We start from the raw sequence: 12,248 nt of genomic DNA on the forward strand, positions 1-12,248 counted from the left end.
GAGCCATGGCCGCTGAGCCTGCGCGTGCAGAGCCTGTGCTCCGCAGCGGGAGAGGCCACAACAGTGAGAGGCCTGCATACCGCAAAAACAAAAACAAAGTGAAATCACACCCTATATTTGGATTATGCTCTGTAGATGTATGAGAGCTGTCTGCAATCTTTGTGTTAACCTGGGGTGGAAATTTTCATTTGCATACATAATTCATTTTTTTTAACATCCTTATTGGACTATAATTGCTTTACAATGGTATGTTAGTTTCTGATTTATAACAAACTGAATCAATTATACATATACATATATCCCCATGTCTCTTCCCTCTTATGTATCCCTCCCTCCCACCCTCCCTATCCCACCCCTCTAGGTGGTCACAAAGCAACGCGGGTTTTCTCCAGTTGCGGCGAGTGGGGGCTACTCTTCGCTGCAGCGCGCGGGCCTCTCATTGCGGTGGCTTCTCTTCTTGCGGGGCACAGGCTCCAGGAGTGCGGGCTCAGCAGTTGTAGCTTGAGGGCTCCAGAGCGCAGGCTCAGTAGTTGTGGCACACGGGCCCAGCCACTCCGCGGCATGTGGGATCTTCCCGGAGCAGGGATGGAACCTGTGACCCCTGCATTGGCAGGCGGACTCTCAACCACTGCGCCACCAGGGAAGCCCTGTTGGAAGATTTTTAATCACAGTTTCAATTTCAACGTGGAAGCCTTATAATTCGAATGTTGTTGCATTTACTATTGTCCCAGAGGTCTCTGAGACTGTCCTCAGTTCTTTTCATTCTTTTTTCTTTATTCTGCTCTGCAGTAGTTATTTCCATTCTTTTATCTTCCAGGTCACTTATCTGTTCTTCTGCCTCAGTTATTCTGCTATTGATCCCATCTAGAGTATTTTTAATTTCATTTATTGTGTTGTAATATTATGTGGAGCTGGGAGGTCTCTCGTGGACCAGTGTCCTGAAGTTGACTCTCCCACCTCAGAGGCACAGCACTGGCTCCTGGCTGGAGCAGCAAGAGCCTTTTTTCATCCACATAGCTCAGAATAAAAGGGAGAAAAAGTAGAAAGAAAGGAAGAAAGAAAGAAAGAGGATAAAATAAAATAAAGTAAGATAAAATAAGGTTATTAAAATAAATAATAATTATTAAGGAAAAAAATTTTTTAAGAAAAAAAAAAACCTGGATGGATAGAACTCTAGGACAAATGGTGAAAGCAAAGCTATACAGACAAAATCTCAAACAGAAGCATACACATACACACTCACAAAAAGAGGAAAAGGGGAAAAAATAATAAATCTTGCTCTCAAAGTCCACCTCCTCAATTTCGGATGATTCGTTGTCTATTCATGTATTCCACAGACGCAGGGTACATCAAGTTGATTGTGGAGCTTTAATACGCTGATTCTTAGGCTGCTGGGAGAGATTTCCCTTTCTCTTCTTTGGTCGCACAGCTCCCGGGGCTCAGCTTTGGATTTGTCCCCGCCTCTGCGTGTAGGTCGCTGGAGGGCGTCTGTTCTTCGCTCAGACAGGACGGGGTTAAAGGAGCAGCTGACTCAGGGGCTCTGGCTCACTCAGGCCGGGGGAAGGGAGCGTTGCGGATGCGGGGTGAGCCTGCAGCGGTAGAAGCCGGTGGGATGTTGCACCAGCCTGAGGCGTGTCGTGCGTTCTCCCGGGGAAGTTGTCCCCGGATCCCGGGACCCTGGCAGTGGTGGGCTGCACAGGCTCCCCGGAAGGGAGGTGTGGATAGTGACCTGTGCTCGCACACAGGCTTCTTGGTGGCGGTAGCAGCAGCCTTAGCGTCTCATGCCCGTCTCTGGGGTCCGCGCTTTTAGCCGCGGCTCGCGCCCGTCTCTGGAGCTCCTTTAAGCAGCGTTCTTAATCCCCTCTCCTCGTGCACCAGGAAACAAAGAGGGAAGAAAAAGTCTCTTGCCTCTTCGGCAGGTCCAAACTTTTCCTGGGCTCCCTCCCGGCTAGCCATGGCGCCCTAGCCCCCTGCATGTTGTGTTCACGACGCCAACCCCAGTCCTCTCCCTGGGATCCGACCTCCGAAGCCCGAGCCTCAGCTTCCATCCCTGCCCGCCCCGGCGGGTGAGCAGACAAGCCTCTTGGGCTGGTGAGTGCTGGTCGGCACCGATCCTCTGTGCGGGAATCTCCACGCTTTGCCCTCCGCACCCCTGTTGCTGTGCTGTCCTCCGCAGCTCTGAAGCTTTCCCTCTCCGCCACCTGCAGTCTCCGCCCGCGAAGGGGCTTCCTAATATTTGGATACCTTTCCTCCTTCACAGCTCCCTCCCACTGGTGCACATCTTCCTCTGCTCAGAATGCTCTTTTCTGAATTAAAAGAACTTAGGTATTTACATTTATTGCCTTGACTTGTGAGTTTCCTATAAGATTATTTGAGCAAGCTTAGCATTGGATTTTAAGATAAAAAGATATATATATATATATAATGAGTAATGAGATAAGGGGATAATATTTAGCATAAGGCTGAGGAATTTTAAGGCAGATTTTCAATTATTGCTTTAGTATATTGTGAACAATTCATTGAGACATAGCAGAATTTATGTATATATATATATATATATATATATATATATACACACACACACACACACACATGTACAATGTCTACGATATATATATATACATACACATAATGTCTATCATGTATATAGTTCTTTTAGATTCTGAATATAATCTTCAATTCATTTCAATATAACCTATTAAATTTTACCCTAGTTCTTAAAGAGTTGGTTCAATTTTCAAAAATTGTCTTGTTTACAAATTCAGGCCCAGGGAAACTACTTTTTCAGAGTAAATTAGGAAACTAATTAGACAGCAGCAAGGATCGTAACATTGGAAGTTATAAAAACTAATCTTCAGCTTACTCTGTCTTCTTCCTGAAAATTCATGCAGTATTTAGCATGCTAATTTCTACAGTGCTCTGCACAGAATAGGTACTCTGGAGCACTGAGTGCCTGAAATCTTTTATCAGTTTTTAAAAAAATTAGGTGAAAATGCTTATCATAATGAATCTATATTTGAAAGAAGTTTCAAACATGGGAATAGTCCAAAGCAATCTGAGTGGCTCAAATCCTGAAATTTTAAAAGAAATTCCTTGTATGGGCTGCAGCCTCTACCTAACTTACATTAGTAGTTACAAACAGAACATTACTAGTAATACCAATATCTAATACTATTTCTCCATTTCCTGATTTCTTACAGTTGAGAAAATGGAGTCAAGTTTGTCTGTTTTCTTCATTCATGCCTTCAGCAAGGTTTATTTTGCATGTGTTTTTTGTTTTAAACATCTTTATTGGAGTGTAATTGCTTTACAATGGTGTGTCAGTTTCTGCTTTATAACAAAGTGAATCAGCTGTACATATACATTGTCCCAGGCACTGGCTGAGTACTGGAGGTACAATAGTTGTTATGGCATGCTCCTCTCCTAGATGTGTCTAGGCTAACAAATGGAATGACACAGGAATTAATCATTTCACTACAACTGGAAGGCTGAAAGCTGACTTGGGGTCATAAATAAAAAGGCAGAATTTATTTGTATTCATTGTCTTGGATAATATTTTCAACATGAGTGTGTTAAAGGAGGTCATTGAGAGAACTTGACCACCAGTTGACCTGTGAGCTGGACCCAGGTAATCAGAAGCTGCTCACCCCCTCCCTGGTCCATGGAATGTTCTGCCCACCATTCTCCTAGTAGGAGCAGTTTTCAAAGATGCAGGCTTGAGAGAACAATGTGTTGTTGAGATCATCTGGACAGTATACATAACTGAACCCAGTTAAGGCCTCTATATAACCTTTTCAGATTCTGGCAGCACATGCCGAGATCTAGTTGCCTTGCAGCCGCCCAAGACAAACCTGTATGTAAGTTCCCTTCCTTATTAATTCTGTCACCTACTGATCTGGAGTGGCGTGCCTCTTTCTTTGGCCTCTCCTTGCCCTCGTGTACAGGGGCCAGGTTCAGATTTCACCTGGGAAGCTCCTGAGGTTTCAAACCAATAGTGTGTAGGGTGAGAAGAGAAATGGTTGAGGATAGCTCGTTGGAGAGTGTCTAGATTCAAGAGACAGTTAACAGGGGATCCATCAACGAGACTAAACAGAACTGATTGGAGAAGTAGACAGGACCCAAAAAGAAATGCCTGATTCACGAGGTAGTCATACCACTTAGTTTGCCTGAGACAGTCCTAGTTTTCTCCTTTGGTTGATGTCACTTCTGGCTAGCACCCTCTTTCACTCACAAAAGTGTTCATCCTACTGATGCACTCCTAAAGAGCCCTAAGTCCTCTGTTACAGCTCTTCATCACACATTGGTGAAGACCTATTATATTTATCTTTCTCCCCACATGAATAATGAGTACTTAAGGAAAAAGGAAGTGTCTAATTCATCTGTATTTCTAGCACCCCACACACATTTTCAAGGTAGTAGATGCTCAATGAATATCTAATTAAGGAATTACCCAGAAAAGAATGATGTTATAATTAAGATAATTTGAACTCAAAGAGTAGAGATATGATTATATATATATAATACAGCACTAGCTGTAACAAGGAGACTCCAAATTTTAGTGCCTTTCCACAATGGAAAATTATTTGTGGCTCATGTGGCCCAAATTAAGCATTCAAGTGGCTCTCCTCTGAACAGTGACTTAGAAACCATGATATCTCCCATCTTTTGTCTTCACCATCTTCAGTATCCAGTAAGGAGTTCCAGAGGGGGAGAGAAATGAGGGATTGTACTCACAGTTTTTATGGGACAGCTGTGAAAATGGCACATTTCCTTAGCCTGTAATCCTTTGCATATAAGGTAATGCCATTGATGTACCTATATCTACCTGCAAGGGAATCTGGAAATGTGGTCTAGCTGGTGCTCAGAAAGAAACATTTTCTGCTACAATGCCAATGTATAGTCACATATATTTTAAAATAATTTCTCTATAGAAAATTTCATATATATGTGTAAAATATTTATACATATATATGACACAAATATCAAAAACCCGAGATTATCAACAGCACGGCAATGTATTCATCACCAGTTATATGTATGTCCCTGCAGTAAAGGCCTTAAGTGGCTTGCAGTCTATTTTGGGATGGGAAAAAAAAGAGAACAAAGAAACTAATTAACTATCCTTCATGGAGACTGAAGAAAACAGCAATAATAATGATTCCAGCAACAACAACAACAACATATTTAACACTCACACATTCGTTGTAACTCTTAATCATTGAGGGATTGCTTTCCTTAGGTATGTATTTCAGGGAGGCACTTGTCCTAACAGTGAAAACAATTATCTTTCAAGTATTTTTCTGTCAACTATTCCAAGTAAGTTGGTTAGTTACCAAAGAGAATTTTGTTTTATTACAAATTAACAGGTTTGCATTAAACTCATTCAAATATTTTAGTGTCTTTTTCCTTTGGATATTGCATATCTTGAAGCTGAATGTGAGATATTTTTGAGTCCCATCAATAGCAGGTTCAATGTAGTTTCATTTTTTTACTATGACTTTTATTGTACTTTTAAACTCAAAATAGTACAAATTTATAGGGAATATAGAAACTAGTAATAAACAACAATGTCAAGATCACCACCAACACCATCACCTAGAGAAAGCCATTTTAGAGAACTGGGATATATATCTTTCTAAAATTTTTCTATAAATATAATATGTTTTGGTGTTTGTTTTTGTTTTAGTGTTGTTTTACAAAAATTAGATCACATTGTAATCTGTTTTTCCCACTCGGCATTATGTCATGAACATAATCACATATTCTTCTGCATTATTTTAACAGCCTCATAGTATTTCATAATATGATGTATCAAAATTTATTAAGCCAATCCCTCAGTACAATAATTAGATTATATCTGGTTATTCTTTATCATAAATAAGCTGCAGTGAACATCTTTTTGTTATTGAGTCTTTGCCAGACCATCTTATTGGACCATGTCTAAAATGTCAAAACCATTAGTTCCCAAATTTAAGCATACATAAGAACCATAGTGGAGACTTACTCAGACTCCCAGGCCCTAATAATAGAGATTCTGATTAGGCAGATCTGGAATAGGGCCTGGGAGTCTGAATTTTAGCAAGTACCTTCTGCGATTCTCACACAGGAAGTTTGAGCATCACTATTTTGAGAAATAACAGCTTAGAGATGCTATAAATACTGTCTTTTCCCTCGACCCTTGTAAAAATGTCATTTTCCTACAATAACATGAAATACATATTGTCCTGGTGATCATTTTTACATTTCTTTCCAAAATAAGGCCGTTTAACCTATCACCTGCTACCGGGTAAAGTTTTGTTTCTTCTTAAAATATCATTGATACACATTGATCTGGAATTTTTTAAAAGCCACTTGTTATGCTATTTTTGAATGGAATGTTAGGATATAGACATCTATAGCTTTATCATTTTTATTATCAAGATAAAAATGCTACACTTTATTTTTAATAGAGGTTGTTCTCTCAGAAGTTACCTCTTGAGGTGGTTTTATCTAAAAGAGAATGTCACAAACCTTAAGTCTTTTATCACATGACCTGGGTTATAGAAAGCATTCCTTCAGTTACAATGCTATCTTTATAAAAAGATATTAACTTTCAGTGTTTAGCTCTGCTAGACTCATCTTTTTTCTTCTTTTCCACGTTTGTCCCAGAGAAGGATGTCTACACACTTAAGTCATTCATTAACTTCTCTTGAGAAATACGTGAGGCAAATCATGACCTGTTAGCAGTCCCAGAGTGTGTCTGTAGTTTGCAATTCTGTCCTTAAACGAACACACAGAACTTTGTAAGCACGTAGAGGCTTACTTTCTCAAACTAAAAGCTAAGAATGGTACATGTGCACACGTTTTCCCTTTATTATATATATTTGCCATCTCACTAAGCACTGATTTTACCACTGGCTATTATAAAATCTGAGTATTTCAGAGCTGAAAGTAGCCTTAAGGTTCATTTTGTACAATCTCTTGATTGTATGACTAAGGAAACTAAAGTCCAGAAGGGTAAAATGACTCAACACCACGTAAGTAATTAGTGGCAGAGTCAGGCCTAGATCTCTGTCTCCTGACTTAATCAACAAGGATTCTCAACTAATTTCCACTGTTTATATAGGGCTCAATTCTGTTCATTTTTTTAAAAATGTGAGGCATATTAAATTATGGTCAATTACTGCGTGTTCAATTCTTTTCTGGAAGTATGCACCTTGCCAGGGACCATACTTGTTAGAGGTAGTACAGAGTAGCTGTTAGTTTCAGGTTTAACTAAAATAGATTTGGGTTTGGATTTTGACTTGTAGGGTGATCAATCATCCTAGTTTGCTTGGGATTGGTGGGTTCTCCTGAACATGGGACTTGCAGTCCTAAAAGCAGAAAGGCCCAGGCAAACAGGAATGTTGGTGACCCTACTAACCACGTGGCTGTGTGACCAGGGCATGTGATGATAAAAGTCTCTGTTTCTTTATGTGTGAAATGGGAAAAGTAATAGAACCTAACCCAGAGGACTTAAGTGAAAATTAAATGAGGTGATACATGAAAAGCACAGCACTCACTAAGTAAACCCAGCACTTGATAAGGACTCAATAAATATTAGTCATTATTGTTAAAAATATTTTCTAGTTTTTTTGAGATATAATTGACATACAGCAGTGTATAAGTTTACTGTATACAGCATAATGATTTGACTTAAAAATATTGTAAAATGATGACCACAGGTTTAGTTAACATTCATCATCTTGTGTAGATACAAAAAAGAAGAAAAAGAAAAAGTACTTTTTTCCTTGTGATGAGAACTCTTAGGGTTTACTCTCTTAATAACTCTCGTATATACCATCCAGCCATGTCAACTGTAGTCATCACGCTATACGTTACATCCCTAGTACTTATTTATTTTATAACTGGAAGCTTGTACCTTTTGACCCCTTTCATTCAATTTCCCCTCCCCCACACCCACTTCTGGTAACCACAAAGCTGATCTGATGAGTTTGGGTTTTTTTCTTTAGATTCCATGTATAAGTGTGCTCATACAGGGTTTATTTTTCTCTGTCTGACTTACTTCACTTAGCATAATGCCCTCAAGATCCATGCATGTTGTCTCAAGTGGCAGGATGTCCTGCTTTTTAAAGCCACTATTATTACTAATGTTGTTTTACAAAGCAAGTAGATTCCCCAAAGCACAGATTCTCAGAATCTAGATCTTCATATCTAGGACCTGAAATAAATAAACTTTGCGTTTAGCTTTGACGTCTTCTTTACCTTCCGGGTGCCTTCTTTTTTGTTTCTGTTTATCCATGAAATTAGACAATAAAACCCAAGGCTGAATAGAAGCCACCATTGGATGTCCTTTCACATTTTTCAAGCTATAAATCAGAAAAAGACAAATTTTCTGTTTTTGGAAAAAAATATGGATGAATGAAGTATCAAAGGCAGTATAGTGCTATGAAAAGATAAAGGGAATTAGCCTGGATTATAATAATAATAACTGCCATTTTGTTGAGTGCAAACTGTGGGCCATCTATTAGTACTTCATACACTTTGTATCTCTGATCCAGACAGTGACCCTGAGAAGTAAATATTATTATTATCCTCAGTGTTCAAGTGGAGAACCAATCTCAGTGAGCCTAAGTTACTTGCCCAAAGATGGTAGTATAGTAAGAAGTACAACAAAGGTTCTAAACTAGGTCTGGACTCTGCAAAGTCAATGCACTTTTAACTTATAGCCAACAGGCTAATTTTAGAGAAAGTACTTTGCCTCTCTGGGCTAGTTTCTTCACTTGTACAACTCAGAAGGAAAGGAAATTGCCATGACTGCTTATCACATAACAGGTAATGAGCTATGCACATTACATTCATGATCTCATTTAATTCTTGTGGGTAAATATTATTTCCATTTTTGTGTGTTTGGGGGGAGGTGGAATGGGTGGGTCATCCTCCATCCTGACAGGGAGTCACCCTTACCTATGGAAAGGTTTTTTAGGAAAGGGCAACTCCTACTTAGTTTCCAGAGCCCTTCCTTTCCATGTCTCAGGAGATAACCACTTCAAACAATATGCCAAAGAGACACAATTGAGGGTGGCCAATTCTGCTCCCCTACACACTGGTCCATGGGAGAGACCCTGCCTGGCCACCCACCCAAAGAACAGAGTCACTCACCGAAGCCCTCCCTTAAACACCACCTTTGGCTCCTAAAGAACAAACAGGGTGTGGAGGATAGTGGTTTGGGACTTCAGAGGGGAGAAAGGCCACTCACACGGAGATAGAAAAGCAAAGGTTTGGCCAACAAATGTGTGCTGCAGAGACGATGGATCTATTTCCATTTTTATGGTAAAGAAACAGAAAACTTAGATTAAGCAACACTCTACAAACACAACTGGCAAAGTGGCAATGCAAGGATTCTAAAACTCATTGTGTTATCTGATAACATTTGGTGGCTCTATCATTCTGTGTATATGGATATAATAAACGTTGCCAGACTAGACTTTCCAACCACTTGGAAATAATTATTACTTATGTAGCAGTATATTTTTTCAACTAGAGTCAAAATATTAAATTTTCTATTTGCAAAATTCAGCTGTGATTTAAATATATTTCTACTTGGTACTCAGATGTTCATGTCTTTTTTTTCATTCCCCTCACAAAGTCTTATCATAAAACTTTGTAAAGAATATCTGAGTAACATGTGACATATGAAAATATGTTACAAATATGGTCCTAATTATGAAGAAAAAAAAGGACTCATTTTCTTCCTCTTTCTTCATGTATTTATGGGTATGTAATATGTCAAGATATATATATATATATATATATATATATATATATATACATACACATATATATATGAAATTTCCACAATTCATTTCATATTTGGTAGAAAAATGTTTTGATTTACCCTTGATTTCATAGAATTCATGCACAAAACTCATAAATTCTAAGATTATTGGAAATGTCAGTTAATTGTTAACAACCAAGCCATATCTGAATATACTGGTGAACAACTTTACTATTTTTAAAATAACTCTAGATTTCAGTTATTAGTTGTAGTCTTTTCACCAAATATTTTTCTGTTAATATCATTGCTTTCTAGTTAGCATTTTTCACGTATAATTTTCCCTCAATTTCTTTCTCCAAAAGTGTAAAGCCGTCATGTAATGATAAATCATGGGACTTTTGTTGATTACTGAACTTTCTTGAACTTTTGTCTTAGGCCTCTGAGGAAACACTGCATTCCACTAATGAAGAGGAAGACCCTTTGCGAGGAATGGAACCCTATCTTGTACGGAGACTTTCTTGCCGCAGTGTCCAGCTTCCCCCTCTTGCCTTCAGACAGTTGGAACAAGCTGACTTGAAAAGTGAATCGGAGAACACTCAAAGGCCAACCAGCCTCCCCCTGAAGATTCTACCCCTGATTGCTATCACTTCCGCAGACTCCAGTGGGTGAGTGACCTTGGTGACATTTCCCCATTTTGTATTTTAGATGGTGATGGTTATCTGTGATCTTTTGAGTTTTGTGGCTCATTGCTTGATTTGAGCGGAAGGAAAATGGGGTTTCTAGAGCCAAAAGAAAGAAGGGTGATTTTTTTTTCTGAGGTAATGTTGCAATCTCTGCAGGAGGAGACGTTTTAGTGAAATTATTTTACAAAGAGGACTTGAAAAGGTATTGATGAATGATAATGAGTATCTGAAGAAGGGGACTTGGACTTGGAAATTGATATTGGTCATAGGTAATTTAATAGAAAATTTCTTAACAAATGAGAACTAATGGACAAATTACCATGTAGGCATACATATCTGGAAATGGTAGGCAATGTTTATCGATGCAAAGCAAATTTGGAATCAAGAATAGATTGTACTATAATTAGAATTAAAGGAAATATGCAGTTATAGTCATGAGCCTAGTAATTTGGCCTTTGACATTTTCAGGTGTTGCTTACCAGAATACTGTTTCAGTTCCCAGCACAAGGCACTTTTATTCTGCATTAGTATGTATAGAAGAATCAGATGCAATGAGGCCTCCAATTACAAATGTAATATTTCTAGTTCCTACTTTGCAGAGTATTTATGTTTTTATTCTTTTTCTACTGTTTACAATGGAGTTTTTACTCTTTAATAGCGATTCACCAGATAAAATATTGTCAAAGAAAGTGAGGATAGTGGGCACATCTGTTATTTGTTTTTTTGGGCAGCTCAGCTGCATTTTAAGAAGAGAGGAGGAAACCAGTGGAACATAGTCTCTTGAGCATTTACTAGGATTACAAGAACAGAGCAATTTGTTATGCTGAAAATGTGATGCTCCCTCATTCTCTGCCAAGTTCAAGGCATGTATGTCTAGAGAGGTATCTTTTGGATTTTCCTAAAAGTTGTGGTCAGAAAAAATTTCAGCAGTAACTGTCATCTAAGATATTGAATTTAGCTGTTTGAATTGTTAAAGACCAGTTAAAAGTTATGAGGAAACCACTACTAGGTAAATAAGAAGACAACAAATTCTTACTTTGAAGCGATGGAAAGAGGAATTACGTATGTGATGTGTTTGGTTTGGTTTTTTTTTTTTCCCTTGGGATGAACCATGTATATAAATAAGACTGTACACTTGTTGATCAGACACACTAAATCAGGTGGGACTTTTATATGGCAGTTTGAGCATGCTTTGAAAAATACTGTCTCAGAAATCCAATTTCCCCTCGTCGGCGTCAACACCACTTCATCTGTGTAGAGAACAGGATTCACTGCCAGGTGTGTCAGAGGTCACCAATTCCACCCCTATGTTGATTAATTTGCTAGGAGAGCCCAGAATTCAGTAAATAGTTGTATTTGTGACTGGGATTTATTACAGAAAAAGAATGCAAAGCAAAATCAGCGAAGAGAAAGGCACATGGGGTAAAATCTGGAAGAAACCAGATACAAGCATCCAAGAGTTCCTTCTCCCAGTAGAGTCAGACAGGATGCACTTAATTCCTCCAGTAATGAGTTGTGACAACACATGTGAAGTGTGTTCACCAGGGAAGTCTTCTACCAGGGAAGCCTATTAAAAACTCAGTGTGTGTATGAGGTATTTAAGAGTCAAACTTATAGAAACAGAGTAGAGTGGAGGTTGCCAGGGGCTGGGGGTAGGGGAAATGGGGAATTGCTATTCAATGGGCATATAGTTTCAATTACAAAATGAATAAGCTCCCGAGATCTGCTGTACAGCATTGTGGCTATAGTTGAAAAGACTGTATTATGCACTTAAAATTTGGTAAGGAGAGTAGATCTCATGTTAAATG

The 12,248-nt window shown here is 38.8% G+C and overlaps 1 protein-coding gene across 1 annotated transcript in view; it reads left to right on the top strand.

Moving 5' to 3' along the window:
* Nucleotides 1-12,248, top strand: part of PDE4D (phosphodiesterase 4D) — a 1,104,527-nt gene that overhangs the window by 157,248 nt on the left and 935,031 nt on the right. The window contains exon 2 of the mRNA XM_024765389.1: nucleotides 10,193-10,422. Within this exon, the coding sequence (XP_024621157.1) occupies nucleotides 10,193-10,422 (230 nt within the window). The remainder of the gene's footprint in view (nucleotides 1-10,192; nucleotides 10,423-12,248) is intronic.

The sequence above is a fragment of the Neophocaena asiaeorientalis genome, unplaced genomic scaffold, assembly GCF_003031525.2.
Source record: "Neophocaena asiaeorientalis asiaeorientalis breed wild unplaced genomic scaffold, Neophocaena_asiaeorientalis_V1.1 scaffold198, whole genome shotgun sequence".
In the NCBI taxonomy this organism is placed as follows: domain Eukaryota; kingdom Metazoa; phylum Chordata; class Mammalia; order Artiodactyla; family Phocoenidae; genus Neophocaena; species Neophocaena asiaeorientalis.